Source organism: Ambystoma mexicanum, chromosome 10 (genome assembly GCF_040938575.1).
Source record: "Ambystoma mexicanum isolate Mex_15411 chromosome 10, UKY_AmexF1_1, whole genome shotgun sequence".
NCBI classification, from domain to species: Eukaryota; Metazoa; Chordata; class Amphibia; order Caudata; family Ambystomatidae; genus Ambystoma; species Ambystoma mexicanum.
The window spans coordinates 647,787,037-647,814,134 of NC_090932.1; the positions used below are offsets into that span (position 1 = coordinate 647,787,037).

Sequence of the window (27,098 nt, forward strand, 5' to 3'; positions counted from 1 at the left end):
GACAGTATGCTTTAGCTGCCCACCCATATGGCCCAACAGATTAAATAATAACAGTCCCACCCTGCGAGCAAACTATAAAGCATCATACTCACATGTCAGACCAAGGGAGGAAGTAAGGCGAGAAGTGGTGACATATTGATTCCTCTCATCCAATTTGCAAAAAATTTCCCAAACTGCTGACACTGTTTCAGAACTCATATTGGTACATGTAGAAAACCTGATGGGTGAAAAGTTGTCTTTTTCAATATAAAATAGGAATGAGCGATTTTATCTTTTCCCAATCCTTTTATTTACACGTTTCATTGATAAAAGGGAGCACATTCGAAAACACACGTATATCATCATAACCATTTTCCTCTTTATGATGTCTCACTTTTAAATCCAACCTTGATAATGAGATCGGGGAATGAGGGGACAAAGGCACTGAAAGAGGGTGGTGGAAGGGAAGAATCGAGAAGAGGGTGGAGGAAAGAAAGATAAACATGGCAGCAGCAAGTTTAGCACATAAATGTCCCTTACTAAATCCTAAACACATTCTTGCTCCTTCCCACTTGGATACTGCTTTGCTTTCTTTGCTTTCAGCCTCTGATTTCGCTAACTATTTTTCTTCAAAAATCTCCCTCTTGAGGTCTTCAATTTCATCTTCTACCACTCTTTCTCCACCTTCTTCCTCTTGTACTGAAGCAATGGCCTTTTTTCTTCCTCTTTCTATTTCTGATATCTCCACATTTCTCGCTAAGGGTCATCCCACTGCTGATCGTGGTGACCCCCTACCTTCTTTAATCCCATCTGTTTACTACTGCCTTCTTCCCTACCTCACTGTCCTCTTCAATCTGTCACTCTCCTCTGCCACCTTTCCTGCCTCTTTTAAGCATGGCTCAACCCTTTCTATTGTTATAAAAACCTACTCTTGATCCCTCTCTTCCCTCTAATGTTCACCCCATTTCTTGTTTGCCCATCTTATCTAAAATGTTAAACTATTAGAATTTGCCATCTACTCCCAAGTCTCCTCTTTTGTTGATCAATATTCTCGTCTTCCTCCCTTTCAATCTGGGTTTTGTCCCTGCCATTCTACCTAGATGCACTCTTGGCAGTCTTGTAGTCTCTTCTTTCTTCACGCTATGCCAAACACACATTTCTCTTGCTACTTCTTGATCTGTCTGCAGGTTTTGATACTGTCAATCACTCTATTCTGCTCTCTCATCTTTCCCATTTTGGTCTATGGGACTGTGTTTTGAATTGGATTCAATCTTATCTCACAAACTGCACCTTTTCTCTCTCTTAGGCTGGTCTTTCCTCTCATGTTCTCTCCTTTTCCTACGATGTGTCACACGGATCTGACTTTGGTTATCTTCTATTTTCTCTCTACACTTCTCCTACTGGTTATATTATTACCTCCTTTTGCTTTTTTTACCTCCTCTATGTGGACGACTTCCAGATCTTTCTTTCTCATCCTTCTCAGACTTTGTTCACTCCTCTCTTTCAGCCTGCCTGCTCGCAATCCAATCGTGGATGTCTTCTCATTATCTGCATCTGAATCGATTAAAAATGGAAGTTCTTTTGGAAGTTCTTTTAATTTCCTGCTCTCACCATTCTTCCCCATCTCCCTCCATCTTTTATTTCCTTTCCACCTTCCTCACTTCGCATCTCTGCTTCAGCTCATAATCTTGTTATTTTTGACTGCTCCCTTTCATTTTAATTTCACATTTCTTCCATCTCCCGCTCCTGTCGATTTCAACTCTTCAATATGTGAAAAGCCTGCCGGTTCTTAACTTTTCATCGTTCCAAAGTACTTATTTCGTCCTTAGTTTTCTCCTGCTTATTCTATTGTCCTTGTCCATTACTTGGTCTTTCTGTTTACCATCTTGTTCCACTTCACTCTATTTATCACTCTTTGATATGGATTATTTGCCCTTATGATTCTATTTTTTCTGCTTTGCATTCTATGCGCTAGCTGACCTTTAAAGCATGTCTCTATGGTCTTGCTCCCCGCTATCTCTGCTCCTTAGTTTGTTTCTATTCTCCTTCCCTTCACTCCCAGTGTATTTTTCTTCTATATTTTCCTCATCCTCCCTGTGGCCACTCTTATTTTTGCTCTTTCTCCCTTCTTCCTTCTTGACCTGAATCACTGGAATGCCCTCCCACTCTCTATTCAATCTCTGACTTCACTCTCGCATTTTTAAAACATGTTTAAAAGAGCATTTGCTTCCTAATTGATTCACTGTCATTTCCTATTGCTGTACCGTTTTTGACCTTTGTGAAGTGCTTAGGTGTTAGGCGCTGTATAAATAAAAACAAATACAAAATACACTCCATCAAGACCTGTGCTCTAAACAGTTGGGAAATTGATAATATATGAGCTGACAGGCGTAAATAAGGGCCCTCCTGTATAAGAGGGAATACAACACTCATTGTGTCCCATTTTGTAAAACAACTATTGTGACTGCTCACTGAACAAAACTATCTCAACTCATCTCTCTTGCACTAGCACTTTATAGAAATGGCAATCGGTTAACACTTAAAAGCCTAGCATAGGTCACTGTGACAATTGCATTGCCAGTTTTCATTCGGTTACGCATTCTTTATCCTTTGTATGTATAAAGGGTTTTTTTCTTTCTTTTTTCTTTTTGAGAGAATCATTGTATTGTTGGATGAATTTGAATGCATAAAGTTTTGAATTTTAACCATAAATACAAAAAATAATACCAAAATAATAATATATGAGCTCCTGTGCAACAATATAGGATACAATGTTAGGATTTATCATACCGCCTCCCTCCTCCCCATGGCATTGTTGGCAGTGGATGCTGTCCATCTTCACAGCAGGATGGATACGTTATGTCAGCTGGAAACATTGCACACCTCTCTAGTCCTTACAAAGATGGCATCTACTTGCAGACACACACACAAGGTCTTCTTTCAGCAAGATGGCTTACGAAGTACACTGAAAAAGTTTTCGAAGACGTGCATCCTTTCACATTGCAGGACATTTGCCTTGTATTTCTCGTTCCTCTATCTTGTAGTTTCCCTCTCTATGTCTGTGTGCTACCTTCCCATTCCTCCTGCTCCATTCTCCTCTCCTGGACTCCTTGTAAACTCACCTGTCTACTAAGTCCACGAAACCACTAGGAGCCAGAACCTCAAGTCACTGAGGTTTTTTCCTCCATTGCAGTTTTTCTTCCTGGGTATGGAGCCCTTTGTGGATTCCCACGGAGTCTGTGCCAAATTGGAGTTATTCGTGGCTGCTCGTGGGGATCGGCCCCATCTCTTCCATGATAAGCTCCGGGAAACTAAGCAAGTAAGGTCTGTTGCTTATCCATAATGCAATTAAATGTGAGAAAACTGGGGAGGCCACCAGGGGGCACACGGGTGATGGCTGCCTGAGCGTTGTGCTCCCGCTGAGGCTGGGCCATTGACGGGGACTGAGCCCCCCCAGAGCCCCCAGGCGGATTCACTCACTCGACCGGAGCTGGCGAGCCCCCCGTGACACCCCCGCCAAGAAGAACGGCACTCGAGCTCCCCCGGGAGCCTGAGATCGGGCCGTGTCGGAGGAGCGGCGAAGAGCGCATCGGCGCCAGGAAAGGAGGAGCGGCCCGCGGTGGAGCCTTCTGCCGACGAGCCCGTCCCCCAGCACCCATCCGCCCCCCTGCCCTCACAGGGGGCCCAAAAGACTTCGGGACAGCGGATTCGGGCCTTCAACGCCCCCCCCTCCACAGCGGGCCATGACGAGCCCCTGGCGGGGCGGGCCCCAGCAAGCACATTGTGCAAGCCGTCTCGGCCACGGCAACCAGGGCCTGATTGGGGAAGTTCCAGGCCCCGACTCCCCCGCGGAGCGGGAGAGCGGGGTCAGGGCGCATGGGGGCCGCACAACACCATCCCCCCCCCCCAGATAATTATTATGGGGTGGGGGAAAAAAAAAAAAAAAAAACAACACCCTCAGAGCACAATAACCGCCGGAGCGGAGACGCAACCCCCCCTCTCTCGAGGGCTCCCAGAATCGCTACAGCCATTGAGGACACGTAGAGGGGCCTAGCCCGCCCGCACCAGACTTCTACAGGTGGTGGCCCCTGGGCCCATTCCCAGGGCGTGTGCCCGCCTGACACCCCCCTGGAAGGGGAACGCGACCTCAGATGGCGACAGTGGGACGGCGGAGACGATCACCCCCCCCCTGAAGAGGAACGTCAACATCTCGAAGGAGCCCAGGTGTGAGGCCCCCATCCGGTGCTGGTGGGGCGTGTGCCTGCCTGGGAGCTGCCGCCCCCCACGGAAAGACACCAGCCTCCCGTGGGTTCCCCCGGGACAACAGAGCCTGGGGACCTCGGGCCGGGTCCTCGAGGAGACTCCCTAGAGCCACCGGACCGTAGCTGTCCCCGCAGTGGGCACAGTGGAAGACCGCATGAGCTGGCAAGTGGCACTGCAGGCATATCGCTTCAAGGGAACGGAGAGTGCGGTCAGCGGCCCCACTAACGCTGGGGACATGGCACAGCCGGAGGCCTCAATGCAGTCCACGACAGCAATGGAAAGGGGCTTTGCCTCTATCCTACAGGAAATCAGGGACATGCGTTCGGATATCGCCCAGAAATTCGAAAAGATCGACCAAAGGGTGGACAAGATCGAGGACAGACTCCTGCAATTGGAAACCAACCAGTCATCAATGGTAGCCCAGGAGGTGCAAACTGAGTTGAGGCTCGCAGCCCTGGAGAAGAGGGACGAGGAAAGGGCTAGACAGATGGATGACTATGAAAACAGGGAAAGGAGAAATAACCTTAGATTTTTTGGGATCCCTGAAACGGAGGGCGAAACGGAGAGAGACTTGATCCGAGTGGTGAGAGACATTATCACACTCTTGTTTTCAGAGGAAATGACCACAGAGCCCACATTTGACCGAGTGCATAGGGCAGGGGGCAGGGCAGGGGGCCCCCGGTCGGTCCTGGCCCGGTTCCACTACTACTCGGAAAAGACTAAGGTGCTCGAGGAAGCAAGGAAGGCAGGGGTGGTGACCTATAACAGCGCTCGGATCACCATTTATCAGGACCTTTCCGCATTCACCCTGGCCAAGCGCAGGATGTGCCGTCCCCTAACGCAGTTACTAAAGGAAAAGAGGGTGCGATACAGGTGGGGGTACCCCTTCTCTCTGGCCTTCGAATACATGGGCCAACGGACAATGCTGATTACAGAAGACGACATAAGGGGAGCCATCCGGGATTACGTGGCGGAGTCTACCCCCCAGAGGGGCCCTGTGGGTCCGGAGGCCCTTCGAAGGGGCGGCCCTAGCCAGCCAGGTGCCAGAAGAAAGAAAACCAGTTCGAGGAAATTCAAAAAATTGAACACCCCGCCGCCCGCATTGGAAAGCGAACACGTCGACTCGGAGGGCTGACGGTGGTGGTGCCCCGACCCGCAGCGGGTCGGAAAAAGGAAGTTCCTGAGGTTTCTCAGAACACAGAGTCCCCTTGAACAGCAAGTATAACGGGGTCAATTGAAGGGACGAAGCAGCGGGGTGTAAGGGGGCTCATAGCCATGCACTCTGTACTGATTGCCTAGCCAAGGAGGGTAGGCTGGTGGTCCGGCCAAATGCCAGCGATGGCGGAACTATCTGGCTGGACGCCGGGGTGGGGAGAGGGGGAGTACGAACTAGTTGGGGTTTGTTTGTTGGGGGAAGGGTTTGGGGGGCAGTTGGGGGAACGTTCCAAAAGTGTCCAAAAGGTGAAACAAAGGGAGCACAGAGGGAGCGATGATGCGATATCATTGGCCAACAGAGAGGAAAACATAGATCATGGCTGATGACCGTCCGGCCCTGGGTGTGGGTACCCTTAACGTGCGAGGGCCGAACACCCCCACGAAGAGGTCCCTGGTTCATAGGGAGTTTAGAAGGGCGAACCTGGACGTGCTCTTTCTGCAGGAGACACATTGGGCAAAGGGGAAAGAGCCTAGAATGCGAGGGGGAGGAATTGGGGAGGTCTTTCACGCCTCCCACAAGGCCAAAAAGAGGGGTGGCCATATTGGTGGCAAGGGACATGGACTTCGAGAAGGAGGCCATCCAGAGGGACCCCGAGGGTCGGTACCTGATGGTGCGGGGTTCCCTGCAGGGCTCCCCCTTGACTTTAGCAGCAGTGTATAGTTCTAACGAGGGTCAGGCCCAATTCTGGGAGGAGGTAGGAGACAAGCTGAGGCTGTTCGTGCAGGGCCCACTGGTGGTGGGGGGGATTTTAACATGGTCCTAGACCCAACTATAGACAGAAGACGGGTTGGGCCCCAGGGCCTCAGACCCGCGGATGAAGCCATGGCGCAGAACTTTCAGAGGGTTAATGGGGACCTGGGACTGTCAGATACGATCCCATCCTCCAGATAAGGGACCTACTCCTTTACCTATTACTCAGCCATTCACAACTCATTCTCGAGAATAGACCACATTTTGGTGGACGAGGTCCTCACTCCATATGTAGCGGGCTATAGGATAGACCCAGTCCCTTGGTCGGACCACGACATGGTCCGAATCACCTTAGCGATGGGTTGGTGTGAAGAACGTAGAGGGCGCTGGAAATGCAACGATGCCCTATTGAGAGATGAGGCACTCGCCCAGGAGATCCTGGACTCCATAGCGGAGTTCTTTGAGTTTAATGATAACAGAGAGGTGGCCATGCACACACTTTGGGATGCCTTTAAGGCAACCATACGAGGAGTCCTCATAAAAATAGGCTCCATGAAGAAGAGGGAGAGGGAGGCCCGGGAGAAAGCCCTGCGGGGTAAAATAGCCTGTCTCCAGCCGGGGGGATCCCCGGACCAGGCTTTAGAGCATGACCGGGTGGCTGTACTGGAGGACTACAGGCTCCAACTGAAAGATCTGCTCCTACATAAAACTGAGAGGAGCCTCCTAATGGTAAAACAAAAATACTATGAGAAGGGGGACAAAGCGGATAAGATCCTAGCCTGGAAGCTAAGGGAGGTCCAGAGAAGTAGAAGGGTGAAGGAGGTGAGGGATACCCAGGGGCATCTTGGCCGTGACTCCTCACATGTTGGAGAGGCCTTTCGCCAGTATTACAAAACCCTCTACTCCTCGGAGTATGACGGGGACGACACCCAGATAGAGGATTTCTTGAACTCCATACAGATCCCATCCCTTTCGCGTGAGATGGCTGAGGGGTTGGAGGGTCCGGTGACTGAGGATGAGATTGACAAGGTGATAGGTGGGATGAAGGTGGGAACCTCCCCTGGAGATGATGGCTTCTCCGTCTACTTCTATAAAAGATTCCGCTCCGCCCTGGCCCCATTCTTGGCGAGAGTCTTCAACGCTGTGCTGGAGGATGGCATCCTCCCCGAGTCCATGATGGGGGCCATAATAGCAGTTCTGCCCAAGGAAGGGAGGGACCGCGTAGAATGCTCCTCTTATCATCCCATATCTCTGTTAAATATCGACGTCAAGATCCTGGCCAAGGTGGTGGGGAGGCGGATGGAGGGAATCATGCCAAAGCTAATCCATGGCGACCAAGTGGGCTTTATTACGGGAAGACAAGGGTCAGACAATATACGCAAAACAATAGACCTGCTCCACTTTGCCCAAACGTTGGGGTTAAACGCATGTGTCCTCTCCCTGGATTCGGAGAAGGCCTTCGACAGGGTCGAGTTGCGATACATGGGTCTCCTCCTCCAGAGGATGGGCTTCGGGCCTCACATCATGAGCTGGGTGACCGCCCTCTACAGGGCCCCCACGGCAAGGGTTCAGGTGAACGGGAGGCTGTCCGAACCATTCCCCCTCACCCGAGGGACAAGGCAGGGATGTCCTCTCTCCCCCCTGATATACGTCCTCACGATGGAGGCATTGGCAATAGCGATTAGAGCTCACCCGGACATCAGGGGGATCAGAAGGGGTGATGTTGAATTCAAACTTTCCCTGTTTGCGGATGACATCTTGGCCTACCTGGTGGACCCTGTAGTATCACTTCCCCCCTTCCTGGCGCTGGTGGCCTCGTTCGGTCGCTTCTCAGGTCTGAAGATCAACGCCGCAAAATCTGTTCTGCTCCCTATGAGGACACTAGACCCGGGCTCGATCCTCTGGACTGGTTTCATGGGATTAAGGTGGAGAAGGCCGCTGTTTGGTATCTGGGGGTACTCCTCACCAGAGACATATCGAAATTGAGCGCCGCCAACTATGACCCCATGATGGCAGAGATCAAATTAGATTTGAGGAGATGGGACAAGATGATCCTGTCGTGGTATGGCCGAATGACTGCAGTAAAAATGAACATACTACCACGGCTTCTCTACCTTTTCACGGCACTCCCAACCAACATCGCAGCGCAGACTTTCAGAGAGCTACAAAAGGGGGTTCGAGACTTTGTGTGGCAGGGGAAAACCCCGAGGATAGGAAGGACCACTTTGACTCTGCCTAGGGAGGAGGGGGGATTTGGGCTCCCGGACTTTCACCTCTATTTTTGTGCCGCCCAACTGCGCGTCCTACTGGAGCATATGAAAGAGGGAATGGGGACGTACTGGTCATACTTGGAAGATATGGATGCCCATCCCCTGAAGGTCCGAGACCTTTTGTGGGCCCCTCGCGGGTCGGTTCCGCAACACTTAAGGTCCCATCCGACCCTGGGAGTCCTCTGGGACATCTGGAGAGAGGGCCCCCGGACTGCTCACCTCACCACTTGGCCGTCCCCGATGACCTCTCTCTGGGGCCCTCCCCTTAGATTGGGAGGCAGAGGGTTCCGGCACTCTCAGGAATGGTCGGACAAGGGAATGGAATGGGCGGGGCAGCTGTTCAGAGAAGGGGAATTCCTAACCTACGAGGACCTGAGAGACACTCTCGGAAGAGATTTGCTATCCATCTTCGAATACCTCCGCCTGAAGGGCATCCTCTGCACTTCTGGCGGAGGTAAGGGCATACTCTGAACCTGAGGAGACAGCTGACCCCCTTCGAGAAACTCCTCGATCTGGCGACCTCAAGGAAGGGGGCGGTGTCCAGCATGTATAAAATCTTAAACACCTACGGCCTTCAAGGCAGAAGGAACTTTCGTATGTTTTGGAACAACTTAGCAGGGGAAGAGATTTCCGAGGACTCCTGGGCCAGAATCTTCAAGATAGCATTTCACAGAAATGTGTTTACCTCGGACATGGAGCATAACTTTAAGGTGTTACAGGGGTGGCACAGGGATCCCGCGAAGTTGTCGAGGATGTTCACGGGGGTCTCGCCTAGGTGCCCGAAAGGATGCGGACAGACTGGCACCAGAGGCCACATGTGGTGGCTCTGCCCGAAAGTTCAGGACTACTGGGGTTCAGTGCGGGATTGGATGGCGGAAGTAATAGAAGAACGTTTGCCTCTAAATCCCTTAACAATGTTGTTGGGTCTCCCCCCGGAGGAAACAGAGCTGTATCGATACCCTAGGATGTGGGAAACCATGCTGAGGGCAGGCAGAGTGGCCCTTGCCCAGAGGTGGAAAAGCCCCAAGCCCCCCTCCAAAGAGGACTGGCTGCTAAAAGTGAAAAATATGTTCCTGATGGACAAACTGACTGCGATGGTGAACAAAGAAAGTAGCACTTTCCTCACAAACTGGTACGGGGTGCAGCAGTCTTGGGGCTGGGACGTTCACTGATTTTGATGCCAGACTTCCGGCCTGCACGAGCCGGGACTGACCCCGAAAGGTGAGATAATACGCCAGGGAACCCACGACCTGGGGAAAAGCGGCATCTAAACAACGGATGTAAGGCCACAAATCGCATCATCTCCATAGTACAGACGGTTGACTGAACATTGAAATTCTCCCAAGGCAAATACAGGTTTCTGGACACAGGGTAGGGGGGTGGGCAGGGGTTGGGGTAGGGGGTTGAGGGGGGGGGCAGGAGGCTTTTTCTTTTTTTTCTTTTTTTCCTTTTTTTTGGTTTCTGGTTTCTTGACTGCGTTTGTTGTATCTAAAAATGCCAATAAAAACTAAAGTTTAAAAAAAAAAAATGTGAGAAAACTGAATGTATAGTTTTGCATTATCATGTAAATAAACCTGTTTCAGGACCTGAACCGGAAAGCATCTGGAGCAATGATTAGTGACATAGCAAGCGGCACAGTCACTAAAGCCTATGATTGGTTAGCAAGAAAAAGTCATAGATAAGAATACACTTCAGAATAGCAAGTACCTGTTCAAACGTTGTTACACCTTAAGTAACAATATGAAATGGAAAGCGTGTAGGAAGATTACGCCTCATGTTAGGATATGAAGCATTGGCCAGAGCAGGGCTTTGCCTCACTCGAGGTGTGGAAAAGATTTACATATTTTAGCATTAACGAAGAGAGAAGCGAATACTAATGAATAAGCATGTGACCCACCTGAAGGGAGAGCAATATGCCAAGTAATCTGGATAGGCCGAGATGAGCAAGCAGGGGAGGGTCTCTTCTATAAATTTGTGAAAGGAAGCTGCAGATGAGATGTAATTTCAAAATCCTAAGCAGATCATTTATTAAGAAGTTTTCATTTCTAACGTCATTGAAATGATTGATGGGTTTTCACTCAACTTAGTGTGCTTTTCTGTTAGACAAGGATACTATGGATGCACCTGCAAAGTAGTATACTGATTCTGTCAACTGCTGCCGCCAGAAAATTACTGTTGGGTTTCATTTTGCATTGACAAATGCTTTAATATGGTCATGTGGTGTCAAATTTGGTCTTGCCTTAAAAAGACTATGCAGTCCTTAGTTGTGCCAACATATAGGTGTTCTGTTATGGTAAAACTTCAGTTTATTCAATCACCATGCTGTTCTACTCCTTATGTGGGCTTCAAGGCAAATATCAAGAAAACTATGGGTTTCCCTTCCCTTTCAGTGCTGATGCATTTGTAATAACCGTTCTCCGTGCTTCAGGTTAAATTGCTCCTTTTCTAACTTCATGGCATCTGTATTTATGGGAGCACCCCTTGAGATATTTGGTGATTACATTTATGTTGGATGGATGAGGGGGGTGGCTGCCGGACAGTGTGAGTGATTTAGTATTTGGATAGATGAATGATTTTGCTAATTGCTCTGATATAATGAAGAGACGGACGCAGAGTAGAGGGAAGTGTGATTTCTTGCATGAACTCACAAGGAGAGGACCCTGCGCCGTTCGCTACACAGACCCTCCCCTCAAATTCTTGCAAACCACCTCCTGAACTCCCCACAAATAATATGGAACTCTGCCGCAGGGTCACACTCCAAATTTCAACACATGCCCTTCCCAGTTTGTAAACACAACACTTGACATTATTTCTAATAAAAAGGACAGAGTAATACAACAGAATGTTTCCATAAGAAAGAAATATCTGTGAATACACTGTTGACCAACATTAATCCTGCAAAAAAGGAAACGGAGATCATGAAAAGAGGAAAGGGAATAGCTGTGACACAGAGAGATTGAAAAGAAAACAATATGCAGATTGGTTACTTAATGGTCTAATTTTAAAGAGTTAAGTGAAACGAAACAGAGTTTTATCAAACACCTCATGACATATCTGTAATACTCGATCCCACGATATGCTGGGAATGCATCCCCCACACCCCATCTCGCTTGTCTCAGTGTTCCCACCTGGCTATAGGGACTGCTGAACACTATGGGTAGTGGCTGGCCCATTGCTTAGTCGAACCCTGCGTTGGTTTGATGACCCAACCCGGACCAGTTATCTAACCACCTTATCGCCCGCATTACACCTTACCATTCCATGCCTGTTCCCGCGTTGTCCGCCCTCTAAAACCACATGGTATGATCCCACCTGCGCCCCCTTACATCACTGAAAGTACACCGATTGCCCACGAGAACCTAAAATGGCGTTAGAACTTTTACCCATTTCCTTTTCACCTTACCACTCTATGAACAGGCTTGACCTTTGTATACTGGTCTCTCTACCATGGTGTACCATGATCCATTCCTGGCCATCAATACCATTCACAGAGTCTCCTCTTCCGGAAATGTCTCAGGTGAGCATGGACCACAATTTCCTACCTCACTGCTTTAGGGGTTATGGTTTCTCCCTTCACCCATTCACATGGTGCCAATCATTCCTGACAATTGTGTATGATAACTCGCACTACGGATAGGTGGAAAACGAGTGCATGGAAGAAAATGAGCATGATCAGCTGCTGACTAACGTTTTAGAGACCCTACAGGAAGCTGCACTGAAGGAAAAGTATAGATTTAAGATGTCTGAAGTCATGTGTTAAGGGCACATCTTGGCAGGTGAGGGAGATTTAGTGAACGCAATTAGTGATGTAATGGAACCTTAGGACAAAGACCAATTATGTTTTTTCACGGGTGTAGCACAATTTAATGCAAAATTTGTACAATGGTTTTCATAAATGACCACAAACTTGAGGAAGGTACTCAAAAAGGAAGTACATTTAGAATGGGGTACCACCATATACAGAGGAATCGCTGTCACTTTCTCTCCATTCATTCTTCTTCCCTTGAGTACTGTCTCAAAGGTCACTCGTGTCACTACTGTGTACGGTGATCCTGAATCCACTAACATTTTTAAATGTGAGCCATTCACTACGACCTCCATGAGGGGAGGCCAATTTGGTCCCACGACCACATCCACACCACTGGACATCATTTGAATTTGGACCACTACCCGCAAAAAGTCTTTCTTCTCATGTTGAATGAACATGTTCATGCTAGTGTTAGGTGCTTCCTAACAACTAAGGCTACTTGCTCTGCACACTTGCACAAAATTCCCCCTCTGGTTGCATTTGCAGCATTGTAATTTTGTTGCAGGACACTCCTTGTCAGTGTCTATGTGCTCTGTCAACCTTGAGAGGAAGCATGTGCCCACAAAGAAGGAGCCGTTGAAACTCTTTGGGTTTGCCAGTGTTTGAGATTTGCTACCTGATGCTTCTTTCACCTGCATGCCTGCAACTGCCATCAGGATGTACTGTGGGGACTGATATTGCTTTGACCTCTTTGTTTTTGTTCTCCATTGTTGTCTCTTAAGAGTCTATGCATCTCGCGCATTTGCTACTCACGTCTATTCTCTGTACAATTTTCAATGCTTAATGCAACATGGGGTTCTTAGCCTGAAACAGCCTCCCCTGGATTTTGGCATCTGAAGTGCAAAATAACAGCTTGTCTCTGATGTATTAGACTTCCACTCCCATGAAACTGCATGATGCTATGAGAATATACATAGCTGCAACATAGTTTTGTACACATTCTGTGGATGTTTGTTTGTGAATAAAGATTTTTGTATCGTGTCAGTACTCTATTAGTATTAGTAGAGTGACCATACAGTTCGGCCATCTTACTCTGAGAGGCCAGGTGGACAAAGCCCTGGGAGAAGAAAGTGCAGGGGTAGAATGATCCATGTGTAAAGGGCGAGGTATGGCTGGAACGGATAAGAGGGTGCAGGCCCAGCCAGGCTAGTGCAGGGGGAGGGAGCCCAGAAGGGCAAGTGCAGGTTGGAGGGGGTGGGTCGGAGGAGACCAAGTGAAGGGGTAGACTGGTAGGGGAGGGACTTGTGCCCTGTAAGAATCTGAAGGAACCAGGCAGCAGTCAAGAGGCAGTTGGGGCGGGGGAATTAGCAGGGTAGGGGAGAGGAAAGGAGGAAGAGAAAAGGAGGTTCTTGAGAAGCTTCCAGAACTTAAGGAGATCCGGCTCACGTCTGAGTGGGGCGAGGGAGGCACCTGCGGATGAGAGAGATCTACCTCCAACTCTCTGCTTGGATAAGCGTCTGATCTGCAGAGAGTTGGAGCTATAAGACTGAAGGTCTGTATCACAGAGGTATTCAGGGAGAAGGAATAGGATGTAGCGGAGTCCCAGGCCCCAGAACGCCTTGTGGATGATACAGAAGGTTTTGAACATGATCCTTGCAGCAACCGGGAGCCAGTGGAGAGATTTTAGGGCTGAGAGATGCGGTCCCTGGGCTCGAGACCAATGATAAGTCTTGCAGTCCTATTCTGGATTAGTTGAAGGGGGAATTAGGCAGTTTGAGGAAGAGGCTGTTACAGTACCCCAGCCTGGAGAGGACCAGAGCTCTGGAGACATTGAGCTTCTGGGGGAAGGTGAGGAAAGGAAGAATGCCACTGAGGAGGTGAAGCTGAACGTGAGCCTGCTTGGCAAGGTCCTTGATGGGAGGAGAGAAGAAGAAAGAGGAGTCGAAGATGACACAAAGTTTTTTTGCTACACAGGAGGGTGATGGGAGGGGGCCCATGGAGGGCGGCCAGAATGTAGGGGTTAAGGCGGGAGCGGGAGTCTCAATGAGAAGGATCTCAGTCTTACTGGCATTAAGGCAGAGATCGTTAGCAGTGCAACATGCCTGAATAGCAGACACAGTCAGGTATGAGAGAGGAAGAGGAAGAGACGGAGGAGGGAAGCTTGAAGGGGAGTTGTGTGTTGTCTGCATAACACTGGAAGTTAGGAGAGAAGGCAGATATCAAATGGGCTGGGGGGCAAAGTAGATGTTGAGAAGCCAAGCTGAGAGAATAGAGCCCTGAGGGATACCACAGTTGGAGAGTGAGATGGAGGAGGAAAAAGGGCCCAGTTGAACATGGGAAGGTCATTAAGAGAGGAAGGAAGTCAGCGAATCCAGAGCCAGGACTGTGATGCCAAGGGAATCACTGAGCCATTTTATAAGGGTGGCATGATTGACTGTATCAAAGGCAGAGATAAGAGGTCAAGAAGGATGAGAATGGAAGGATAATTGATCTTCTGAGAATTGTAGTTCTCAGAATGCAGCATAGTTTTTTCCAGGTTTTTAGAAGCACCTGTTGCTGCACTCTGGTACTTGTAATCTGTGCAGTCCAGTAGATTATACCCAATCCATTCCAATGGCAATACTAATGCATGTGGAGTCAAGAGAAAAGTTCAGGATTGACTTTGGAGATCCATTCTATGTCCCAGCCTCTGCAGACTGCTCCTCCTACTGGCCAAGTGGCAAAGAGTTGTAGCACCGGCAAAGGCATTTAGAGCCCTGGCTCTGCTGTTGCTGTGACTGCATGGGTGCTGGGACACACATCCAGTGTGATAGCTTGATTCTGAATGCTGCTTGCCTCATTTGTATTTGTGCTTGGTTTATGCATCCTGCTGCCCATCCTCCTTAATACAAGTGAGTCTCCATGTTGTATCGCTGCAAAGCTGCTCTGGGTTTTCTCAGTCATGCTTCCTCATTGCCACTCACTCCTTTGCAGACGAGCTGCAGTGACCAACTAACTTAAAGCAATGGATTGCCGTACCGCTATAGCAGGTGAACATTCACCACTTGCTTTCCCAGCTATCCTGCAACCTCTCAGTGGTCCAAACAAACAGTCTGTTTCCCTTCCACAGAATGCTATTAGGGAAGAGAGGGGAAAGGTTTCATTAAATATTTCATGGACTTATATGTGGGCTGTGCAACTAAATGGAGCTCCACCAGAGAACAATGAAGCAACATGATTCTGCTCTTATGCCACCACTTGCTGAGGTGTTAGGAATTGTCTTGAAGAGGGCATGAGACACTAGTTGCAGTATCCTTTGCTAGTTAACCAGCCTTTTCAAAAGCTTAGGAGGAAACCGAAAAAGACAGTTTGTTCCCATGTATGTAGAAAGGTCAAGTCTTGGATGGGTTTTTAAAAATGGAATAAGATAGCCAAGAGCTTCTAGAACATAAATAATCTGGGCCCTAGGCACAGGCACTGCTCCCTGCTTCAGGAAGTCAGAAAATTGTTGGAACTTGGGAAAGTTACCATGGTCATTGAAATCTGGAAAAGGGATATCACCCGGGAACAGGTCTTTGGGATATGCAGTACCCAGATTACTCTTGCAGAATTCATAAGGCAATAAAAGCACATCTTGCTGCCATTAGGTACAAGCATGGATTGACCTATCCACAAAAACAAATACTGAAGACTACATCCATTGACGAACTTGTCACCCGCTAATAGGGCATACATTAATACTGTTCCTAACAATTGCATTAGAACTGAATACATCAGATCGAAGTTTAACACAATAAATACATTCCCGGTCCTGGGACACAGGTTAAATTGAAATCTTACCTTGCGTAACTGCAGACTCTCGGGACTGCTAAATATTTGATAATGGAATGCTTGGCATTGACCTGTGAAGGGAGGAGTGCGATGAGAGCTGTGGCCTGCTGTCATGATGCCCGCTCCCGGGGAGCCGGTTCAAGCCCTGCGTCCCCAAAAGCGGGCATCCAGTCCCCAAGGAAGGACCCAGCAACCCCATATAGGGGCCCTTTGGACAGTGTCCTGGCGCCTATGGCGCCAGGCTCATAAAAGACATCAGTCCTGGCGCCATAGGCGCCAGGCTCCTTATGGGAGTGCTTGGGTGCACTTACCTGATGCAGACCATGCTGCAGGATCCCGGCCTCCTTGAGGCCTGAAAGGAACTACTTTACCTGTGGGACTAATTTACCATCCGGGCGTGGTCGCGGAAGGATACATACCTGATTGGAGGAAGGATACATACCTGGAACTTCTTCCAAGGCTATTTAAACCCCACCCGAACAGCCACACGTGCTTCGCGTTGTTCTGCATCTAGCAGCTGGACGCTCACCATGTCTGCTCCTGCATCCTCTGACTTCTGCCACGCCTGCCAGCATCCTGGATCACCTGCAAAGGAAGAAAAGAAGAGAACAGAAGAAGGAAAAGTCCTTACCTGCTAAATCCGCATCCCGGAGCCATCTCGCCGACAATCCTGAAAAGGAAAACTTTTATTTAAAAGCTCATCGCGTCGATCGCTGCAGCGCCGCATTCCACTCACCTTTACAGGGCGCCTCCATGTTCTGCAGCGATCCGGATTCGCAGTCACGCCCCAGCGCCTTCGGAGAAAAAGACCAGAACAAAAGGTGAGAGAGAGAAGGGAATAAGGAAAGCTAAATCTCCATGTTAAGACTTACCTGTTGATTCAATCCCTCTTCATTTCGGGTCCGCGCCGCATCATGGCATTTCCGGACCCCGGCCCCTAAGGGGAAAAAGAGACATCGGCGTTAATAGGCGAATGAAAAGACATTACCAAAAAATGCTCATTAGAGACTTACCTGATTTCTACAAGGATTTCACCTCTCATCTTGGGTCGGTGCCTGTTCCCCGGCATTCCGTACCCCGGCCCCCATGGGGAAAAAGACACTAGCATTAGTACATTAATGCATGGACACAAGGGGAACCTCTTATCAAAAAAACATACCTGGAAGCCAAGCAAGTTTGGTTCTCACCAATCCGAAAATCCAGTGAAGTAACTGGATACCAATGCGCCCCTGCATCAGAAGCAGGATGGAGAGCTCGTCCTTCCAGACCCTAAGGTGAGATGCTACGAGGAATCACAGAAGGGTTTCGAGGAGGGTGAGAGGGGAAAGTGGGAGGCCGATTGCATTACCCCGCAGACAGTTAATCCCCTATTTTCGCCTACAGAAGGATACTTCTGCGAGCCAGACAAGTCAGAATTGGGGGCCCGGTCCATTCCATCTTCCGAACCCTGCGCATCACCTTAGAAGAGGTCACAGCAGCGCGAACCAGGCCAGCGCCTCCGTGGGAGTCAGGTCAGCGTAACAGAACGCGAAGCCTTCCTACAAATTCCCACCCAGGTGCTATGGAAAGTTCTGAGACAGATCAGTTGGCCCAATTACTGGGGGAATTACGGGCCGAAGTACATTGCACTTGTCAAGAGACTAATGCCCTCAGGAGGGAATTAATAATACCAAAGGAAAGAACTGGTGACCTGGCCAGACAGCTTTTGCAAGGTCAAGCTGGGCAAACTCCTCTACCCGGTTCCAGAGGGAACCCCGCTCCTGTGGTTTCCAGTAACCCTGTGCAGATTAATCTACCTGGAAACATGCCGCTGGCCCCACCCGAACGCTTTGCTGTAGACCCCAAACGATTCGCCGTATTCATGAATCAGTGTCGTTTGCACTTCCTTTGCAGACCTGGGGGCTTCCCTAATGATCACACCAAGGTAGCCTTTGTATTGTCATATCTCAGCGGCTGCGCTGCCGATTGGTCAGTTCCACTGGTTACTCAAGATGACCCGATTCTCCGTGATTTTCAAAGGTTTCAAGCAAGCATGGAAAGGTTATTTGCTCGACACTCTTAGGGGTAGGCTGTGGATGACAAACTTCTATCCCTGCGACAGGGCAATCAGGACCTCCTATCCTATATTGCAACCTTTAACAGACTAATTGTGGAAACGAGATGGCCAGAGGATAAAAGAGTCACGTTGTTTTATCGAGGCCTACGCGGAGAACTTAAAGATGTCTTGGCCCAAGTTGTAAATCCGCCCCAAGAATGCACAGAGTATATAGACATAGTGGTCCAATTGGATCACAGACTTCAAAACAGAAAAGCAAATCGGTCCAGGTTTGAGACCCGGGTGTTGGTCAAGACCCATGCTAATCCCAAGGGAGTTGATGTCTCTGAGCCTATGCAAATTGGAGGGGTTAAAGGACCCTTAACTCAAAAAGAACGTGAAAGGAGGCGGCAGTTAAAATGATGTCTTTATTGTGGGAATTCTGGACACTTTCTACGAGATTGCCCGGCAAAACCGCCCCGAAAGGCGGTAGGACCCGCTGATAAAAACCATGAAGACTCTGTTTCGGGAAACGACTCCGCCCGACAAGTGTAGGGGTCCGTTTGCCAAGCTGGAAAACTAACTCTCAGACCTCGCATTTCATTGTGCCAATGGTTATCGTAGATCCAGAACAGCCTAAGCGGTTGCATGCAATAAAGGCATACATCGATAGTGGGGCTATTGGAAACTATGTGGATCGTGAATTGGTCTCTAGGATTAACCTCCCTCTCCGTCCTAAAACCAGCAAAGATGTCATCACCACAGTCGATGGAACTGAAATTGCCTCTGGACCGGTAACACATTCCACTACTGAGGTGACCCTTATTGGTCCCGACGGCCATAGGGAGGGTGTTATGTTTGATGTAATCAAGGCTCCACCGTTTTTCGGTTATTCTTGGAATCCCTTGGTTAGAGACACATAATCCTCGAATTGATTGGCGAGCTAAGAGAATAACCTTCCCGGATTGTACACAAACCTGCTACCCAGAAAACCTGAAGATTAATCTAGCATCTGTAACCTCTGCCTCCATGCAACTACCTCCGGAATACCAAGACTTTCAGGACGTCTTTCAAAAGGAACAGGTCAACACGTTACCTCCTCACAGATCGTACGATTGCCAAATCGATCTGGTGCCCAGTGCACAACCCCCTTGTAGCAGGATTTATACCCTTACCGAACCTGAGAATCTGCATTTGAGACAATATTTGGATCAATACCTAGCTAATGGTTTTATTCGCCCGTCAAAGTCCCCGGCATCCTCAGCTTTGTTCTTCGTGCCCAAAAAAGAAGGCGACCTTAGAACTTGTATCGATTACCGCGCATTGAACCAGATAACGGTTAAAAACCGTTATCCTCTGCCACTGATCCCTGAACTCCTTGACCAGGTGAAGGACGCTTGCATATACACCAAGTTAGATCTCCGGGGGGCTTATCATCTGGTACGAGTTAAAGAAGGCGACGAATGGAAAACTGCCTTCCGTACTAAATACAGATTATTCGAGTACCAGGTGATGCCTTTCGGATTGTGTAACGCGCCGGCTGCCTTCCAATACTTCATGAATGATGTCCTTCGGGAACTCATCGATGTTTGTGTTGTCGTATATATCGATGACATTCTGGTGTACTCCTCTTCGGAATCTGATCACAGAAAACACGTCAGGGCAGTACTTGAAAAACTGCGCCAACACAAACTATTCGCTAAATTGGAGAAATGTGTTTTCCATACCACAGAAGTCGAGTTTCTAGGTTTCATCCTGACACCCAAAGGAGTCCGAATGGACTCAAGAAAAGTGGATGCCATCCTCAAATGGCCATCACCTTGCTCTGTAAAAGGGGTTCAAAGCATGCTCGGCTTTGCCAATTTCTATCGCAGGTTTATCCCGGAATTTTCACGCGTGGTACAACCCATTACTGCACTCTTGAGGAAAAATAAACGTTTTGAATGGTCTGAAGAAGCCGAGCAGGCCTTTCAGGATTCAAAAGCTAAGTTTACCTCTGCACCTATATTGAAACACCCGCGTCCAGATCTCCCTTATGTCGTCGTAACTGACGCATCCAGCCTAGCCATGGGAGCTGTCCTGTCCCAAAGAGATCCCGAAACCAACCAAATGCATCCCTTAGCATTTTGGTCCGGAAAATTCTCGGCACCCGAGGTTAATTATGCAATCACTGACAAAGAACTGTTAGCCATTAAGTCCGCTTTTAAAGCCTGGCGGCATTATCTGCTTGGCGCTCGACATACCATCACAGTGATCACTGATCACCGGAATTTACAGTATTTGAAAACCGCCAAGGCTCAGTCATCACGGCAGCTCCGATGGGCTTTGTTTTTCGCTGAATTTGATTTCGTGATTACCTATCGACCTGGCTGCAAGAATGGCAAAGCAGACGCCTTATCCCGAATTGGAATGGGAGAATCTGATACAAACTCAGAACCAGTACCAATAATTCCCGAACAGAGGATTCTAGGCATGACTTCGTTACAGACGCTTGAAGACATTCAAGCCAGAGTGAAACAACTCCTGGACCCTACAACCTTACAGGAATGGATACAAAAGGGATCAGACTTTACCATAGATAATGGTTTACCTTATTTCCAAGGACGCTTATTCCTGCCACATAAGGAATTACACGAACTAGTTATTTCCGGTTATCATGATACATTAATAGAGGGACACCCCGGTTTTGCCAAGACAGAGGAAAAGGTGAAACGACAATTTTGGTGGCCCTCTTGGCGAAAAGATGTTAAATCTTTTGTGATGTCCTGTGGTGTTTGCGCCCAAAATAAAAGTGAAAAAAAAAGACCAGCCGGTCTCCTTCAACCTCTAGACATACCGCCAGCACCCTGGCACACCCTATCAATGGATTTTATTACGGACCTGCCTCCTTGTTCGGGGTACAATACTATTCTGGTAATTGTGGATTTGTTTTCCAAAATGGCCCACTTTTTTCCTTTGAAAGGTTTAGCTTCAGCTTCTGTCCTAGCCAAAGAATTCATCGAAAATATTGTTCGGCTACATGGATTCCCAGCTATACTAATCTCTGACCGGGGAAGCCAATTCATTTCCCACTTCTGGCGTAAATGTTGTCAAATGGCGCAGATCGACGTAAGATTATCGACCAGTCACCACCCTCAGACCGATGGTCAGACCGAGAGGACAAATCAAACCCTTGAGCAGTACTTACGGTGTATGTTACAGCAATCTGAAAGCAACTTGAAAGACATTCTTTGGATAGCCGAATACGCATATAATAATTCGGTACACTCTGGAACTGGCCACAGTCCTTTTTATACTTTGTTTGGGCATCACCCTCGAACCTCAAACCTTGACTCACCTCAGAACCTCGGAATGCCTGCAGTAGAACATCTGCATTCTACAATTACCCAAGCCTTCAAAGAGGCAACTACGCATTTACAACAAGCCAAGAGAAAATACAGGGATAATGCTGATCTATATCGGAATGAAGCACCTCCGTATCAGATTGGGGATCAAGTGTGGTTAGCTACCAGACATTTACCACTCAAAGGGCCTCGAACTTTTAACCCAAAATATCTGGGACCTTATTCTATTACGGCAATAATTAACCCAGTGGCTGTTAAACTTGATTTACCAGCTAGTATGCGAATTCACCCTGTTTTTCATGTGTCACTTCTGAAACCAGTGGTACCCGGAACCCGACTAGTCAAACCTCCAGAACCTATTCTAATAGATGGGGAGCCCGAATTCGAAGTGAAGAACATTTTAGACTCAAAAATGTTTAGGTCAAAACTGTTCTACCTAATTGATTGGAAGGGGTACGGACCTCAGGAGAGGTCGTGGGAACCCAGCGACCATGTGCATGCACCTCGATTAGTCAGGAATTTCCACCGACTCTTCCCAGACAAACCAAAACCCCCGGAGGGAACAACCTTCGGAGGGGCCTTGGGGGGGAGTGCTGTCATGATGCCCGCTCCCGGAGAGCCGGTTCAAGCCCTGCGTCCCCGAACGCGGACATCCAGCCCCAAGGAAGGACCCAGCAACCCCATATAGGGGCCCTTTGGACAGTGTCTTGGCGCCTATGGCGCCAGGCTCATTACGGGAGTGCTTGGGTGCACTTACCTGATGCAGACGATGCTGCAGGATCCCGGCCTCTTTGAGGCCTGAAAGGAACTACTTTACCTGTGTGACTAATTTACCATCCGGGCGTGGTCGGGGAAGGATACATACCTGATTGGAGGAAGGATACATACCTGGAACTTCTTCCAAGGCTATTTAAACCCCACCCGAACAGCCACAAGTGCTTCGCGTTGTTCTGCATCGAGCAGCTGGACGCTCACCGTGTCTGCTCCTGCATCCTGACTTCTGCCATGCCTGCCAGCATCCTGGATCACCTGCAAAGGAAGAAAAGAAGAGAACAGAAGAAGGAAAAGTCCTTACCTGCTAAATCCGCATCCCGGAGACATCTCGCCGACAATCCTGAAAAGGAAAATTTTTATTTAAAAGCTCATCGCGTCGATCGCTGCAGCGCCGCATTCCACTCACCTTTACAGGGCGCCTCCATGTTCTGCAGCGATCATCCGGATTCGAATGTCACGCCCCAGCGCCTTCGGAGAAAAAGACCAGAACAAAAGGTGAGAGAGAGAAGGGAATAAGGAAAGCTAAATCTCCATGTTAAGACTTACCTGTTGATTCAATCCCTCTTCATTTCGGGTCCGCGCCGCATCCTGGCATTTCCGGACCCCGGCCCCTAAGGGGAAAAAGAGACATCGGCGTTAATGAGCGAATGAAAAGACATTACCAAAAAACGCTCATTAAAGACTTACCTGATTTCTACAAGGATTTCACCTCTCATCTCGGGTCGGTGCCTGTTCCCCGGCATTCCGTACCTCGGCCCCCATGGGGAAAAAGACACTAGCATTAGTACATTAATGCATGGACACAAGGGGAACCTCTTATCAAAAAAACTTACCTGGAAGCCAAGCAAGTTTGGTTCTCACCAATCCGAAAATCCAGTGAAGTAACTGGATACCAACGCGCCTCTGCATCAGAAGCAGGATGGAGAGCTCGTCCTTCCAGACCCTAAGGTGAGATGCTACGAGGAATCACAGAAGGGTTTCGAGGAGGGTGAGAGGGGAAAGTGGGAGGCCGATTGCATTACCCCGCAGACAGTTAATCCCCTATTTTCGCCTACAGAAGGATACTTCTGCGAGCCAGACAAGTCAGAATTGGGGGCTCGGTCCAGTCCGTCTTCTGAACCCTGAGCATCACCTTAGAAGAGGTCACAGCAGCGCGAACCAGGCCAGCGCCTCCATGGGAGTCAGGTGAGCGTAACACCTATGCATGCTTAGGGCAGGCTGACATCACTGCCATATGGGACCACTTTCTTGAGGGGGATGTGATTCCATTAATTTATCTGACGAAACGTTGGTTGACATTAAAAAGTAGGTTGGAAGATCTCACTAATGAATTGTGAGAGGAAGGTTAGACCATTTGTAAATAAGTACTGACTTATCTAATATATTCAGAAGCCTGGAAGCTGATTCTTTTGTTTTTTATCATATCACCTCTTCTTATCCTATTATGTATGGTATGAAAATGTCTTAAATTTGTAACTAATATGGAGGAACTATCATTTTTGATGTTTATTTAATCTTATGTAATGCACATGTATTATAAAAGCCCTTTGGCTGTATTATAGCAACAAAATAAAAAACAAATTGAATATTCTCAATCAACTCCAGTTAGATGGTGATTTAATAAACGTGTGATAGAAGTCCCAGAAAAGTGAATATGATAAATATTATATGCAAGTCAAAATGTGAACTTGAAGACGTTCAGCAAAATTATACATATACTGATGGTTTGGAAGAGTGGAAGAATTGTCAAGGATTGGTGGCAAAGGTGAATTGTTGGATGTTGATAGTGATATTTTTAAAAGCATATCACAAATGCTGTGCATTTGATGTTTAGCAGTATGTTGTAATATGGAGCGCAGAGTTCCATATGACGTTTGAAGAATTAGGAAGGTGGAACGGTATGTAGTTTGCTAGAAGCTTGACGAGGATGTGTAGTGGACCTCCAGCACTGGGTCCTCTTGGTTTGTGTTCATTCAATAAATCACACTTATGTCTAACACACATGCGCCTCTTTATTATATCGATGTCGACTGGGCCAGATGGCATTGTAAGTAAGACACTGGTTGGCCTGCAGCAGGTCGCAGATCATGTGCTTCAGCACCAATAAAGTAGGGTGATCAGATTTTCAAGATGAAAAACCGGGACGGCCAACAACATAAATGAAGGACTACCCCCTCACGGCCTACCCTCCCAACCCTGCAGCCCCCACAAAGCTGCCCCCACCTCCACCACATTCACCCTACATCCCACAGTATTTCCAGCATTGCTCCTGCGCCTATAAAAGTGCGATATTGAATAAAGAGTCTAGTCGTGACACCAATAAGTCGGAGAAGTGCGCAGAGCTGTGTCCGGGCTTTACAGGCTAAAAATAAAGGGAAAGGAAGAAGAGGTAGAAATGGGCAGCACAGCGACGAATCAGATTGTGATAGAGACCTAAGGGCAGAGCCTTACCTTGGCAACGTTATAGGAGGTGTGATGATGCATGCAACACAATGTACCAGAGTGTTGCAGGCAATTCCCAATGAAGGTGGATTTAGAATTTTTAGGGTCCCAATGGGGGCCTCCTTCATTTATAAAAATGCTTAAATCTTTTCTAATGAACATTTCTATCCCTCTAAATTTCCCATGAGTTAGTTCTTGCTAAAGATCTTCCCCATCAACCCACCACTATTTAGAGGGGTCATAGAGAGACCCATAGGGTGACTGGCGGAACTGACCTCTACCCTAGACCTGTTACCACCCATGGCTAAAGCCAGAGGATGACCTCCCTGGATGGAACCACCATCTAGACGGACTCCAGCAGGCCGCCACGTCCATCACGTCAGGTTACCAATGCCCTCTATACCTCCCTCTTAATTCTATGAAGTGTACCCCCTACTTAACTACACTATCACTAAACAATCTTACGACAATAAACAGACTCGATATATAATGGTATGGTAATGTTTATTTGTAAAGCGCCTATATATAAGGCAAGTGTTTTAAAGTGCTCAAGGGGGCAGGTAACAAGTGGAAAAAACAACAGTCATTCAGAGCCCTTGAATTTCTGAACGATACAAGTCTGCACAGGCAGAGTAAGTGCATATAATACAATTAACAGTGTGGGTAACAGCAGGTAGGTCTGACGACGATTCTGCAGTTTTTCCAAGTGCAGTTAGGTGCCACCAGGCAAGGAGGGGAGACAGGGATGATAGACAGACGATCTTCAAAGGCATGGTACGTTCAGATCGTGCAAGTGCACAGACGGCACTGGAGAGGGGAGGGGGAGCACAATTGCAGGAGGGGGGTGGGAGAATTCTTGTGCGCCCGGTTAGTCAGAAACTGGGTTTGTGCTGAGATGCCATTCTCATGGGTCATTGACCAAGTGCAGTAGCAATAAGGCATGTGAAGGCCCGGAAGCAAGTGTGAGAGGACTGATGAGGCTGCCAGGGACCTCTGAGACTCTGAGGTACACAAAGCGGCCAGTCAGCAAGCTGTGCAGTAAAGGAGGGAGAGAGGGATAGAGCGGAGAGAAAGGTTAGCGGGGTAGAGGGAGGGAAAAGGAAGAGGAGAAGAGGAATGTATTAAGGAGTTTCAGGAATCTTAAGAAGATCAGGCTCAAGATGAAGGGCGGCAGGGAGGCTATTCCAGATGGATGCCCTTGCTGAGGATAATAATCTCCCTCCAAATCTCTGTTTGGAGAACCGGCTCACTCGCAGAAGGTTGGAGGTAGGTGAGCGGAGGGCTCGGGAGGGACAGTATTTAGGTAGGCATTGTTGCAGATAGGTTGTTCTCAGGACGCAAAAAGCCTTGAGGACAATGCAGAGGGTTTAGAACTTGATCTTTGCAGCCATGGGGAGCCAGTGGAGGGATTTTGGCGCCAGAGAGATGCAGTCCCTGAGCATGAGGCTAAAGATAAGTCTCACAGTTCTGTTCTGGATGAGTTGCAGAGGGCACAACGCAGAGGCAGGGAGGTTGAGAAAGAGGCTGTTGCAGTAGTCCAGCCTAGGGAGAACCAGGGCTCTGGAGACAGCGGGCCGCTAGAGGAAGGTGAGAAAAGGAAGAGTACCTCTGAGGAGGTGCAGCTGGTAGTTGGACTTTTTCGAGATGTCCAAAATGTGAGTGGAGAAGAAGAGAGTGGAGTCGAAGATGATGTAACGCTCACCTGATTCCCGCAGAGGCGCCGTCTTGACTGGGCGAATACCGTATCTTCAAAGGTGATGTGTAACACACGGTTGGCTCTTTGGGCTGGACCTCTGTGCACTGTATGTCTGACTCGAAGAGTAAGATGTCTGCAGATAGAAAATATGGCGTTAATGAACTGGGGTTATTGGGTGTCTCTCTCTTCTTCACCTTCTCTTCTCCTGTAGAACCCCAAAGGTTAACGCTCTCACCTTAGGTAAGTGAACGCCGAGCTCTCCATCTGCCTCGGGGCAGGGTGCCGTAACCAGTTTCTTCACTGGATAAGGGTGCAGGCCTCTTGACCTCAGAGGACTGCTGTCCGTCGTTTACTGCACGAACGGTAAGTTCTGAGTATTTCAAATGTCTTTAAAAGTCTTTTGTAATGATGTCTCTTGTTTTGCAGGGTTCCGGCGATGGCGGATGACGGGCTGAAGTGAGTTGAGGATGGAACCCGTGTGAGGAATAGAAGCGCCTGGAAGCACGTAAGTAAGCGCTTGTTGCCTGCTTCACGATGCGCACTAACTGTCCTTTTATCTTGCAGGTACAAGTTCGGAGCTGCTGAAGGGTGCCGGAATACCCACTGGGTTCGGCGTGGGAAGGAGTAATGGCACGTGAGTAATAAAGTTACCCAATGTCTTTAAACGCACCTTCTTTTGTCTTTCAGATGCGGGATGCAGCGCTGAAGGCCTCCGGAGCGTGCGAAAAGTTGGTAAGCTTTTGTCTTTCAGATGCCGGAATGCAGTGCGAAGACCTCCGGAGCACGCGAAGAGTAGGTAAGCCTCTGTCTTTCAGATGCCGGAATGCAGCG

At 48.5% G+C, this 27,098-nt stretch overlaps 1 protein-coding gene across 6 annotated transcripts in view; it reads right to left on the minus strand.

Annotated features, from left to right (window-relative positions):
- LOC138491615 (ubiquitin carboxyl-terminal hydrolase 48-like) overlaps positions 1–27,098 on the minus strand; it is a 1,427,336-nt gene that overhangs the window by 969,790 nt on the left and 430,448 nt on the right. For all 6 annotated transcript variants that reach the window (XM_069618241.1, XM_069618240.1, XM_069618239.1 and 3 more), the window contains one exon: positions 93–217. In XM_069618241.1, the coding sequence (XP_069474342.1) occupies positions 93–217 (125 nt within the window). The remainder of the gene's footprint in view (positions 1–92; positions 218–27,098) is intronic.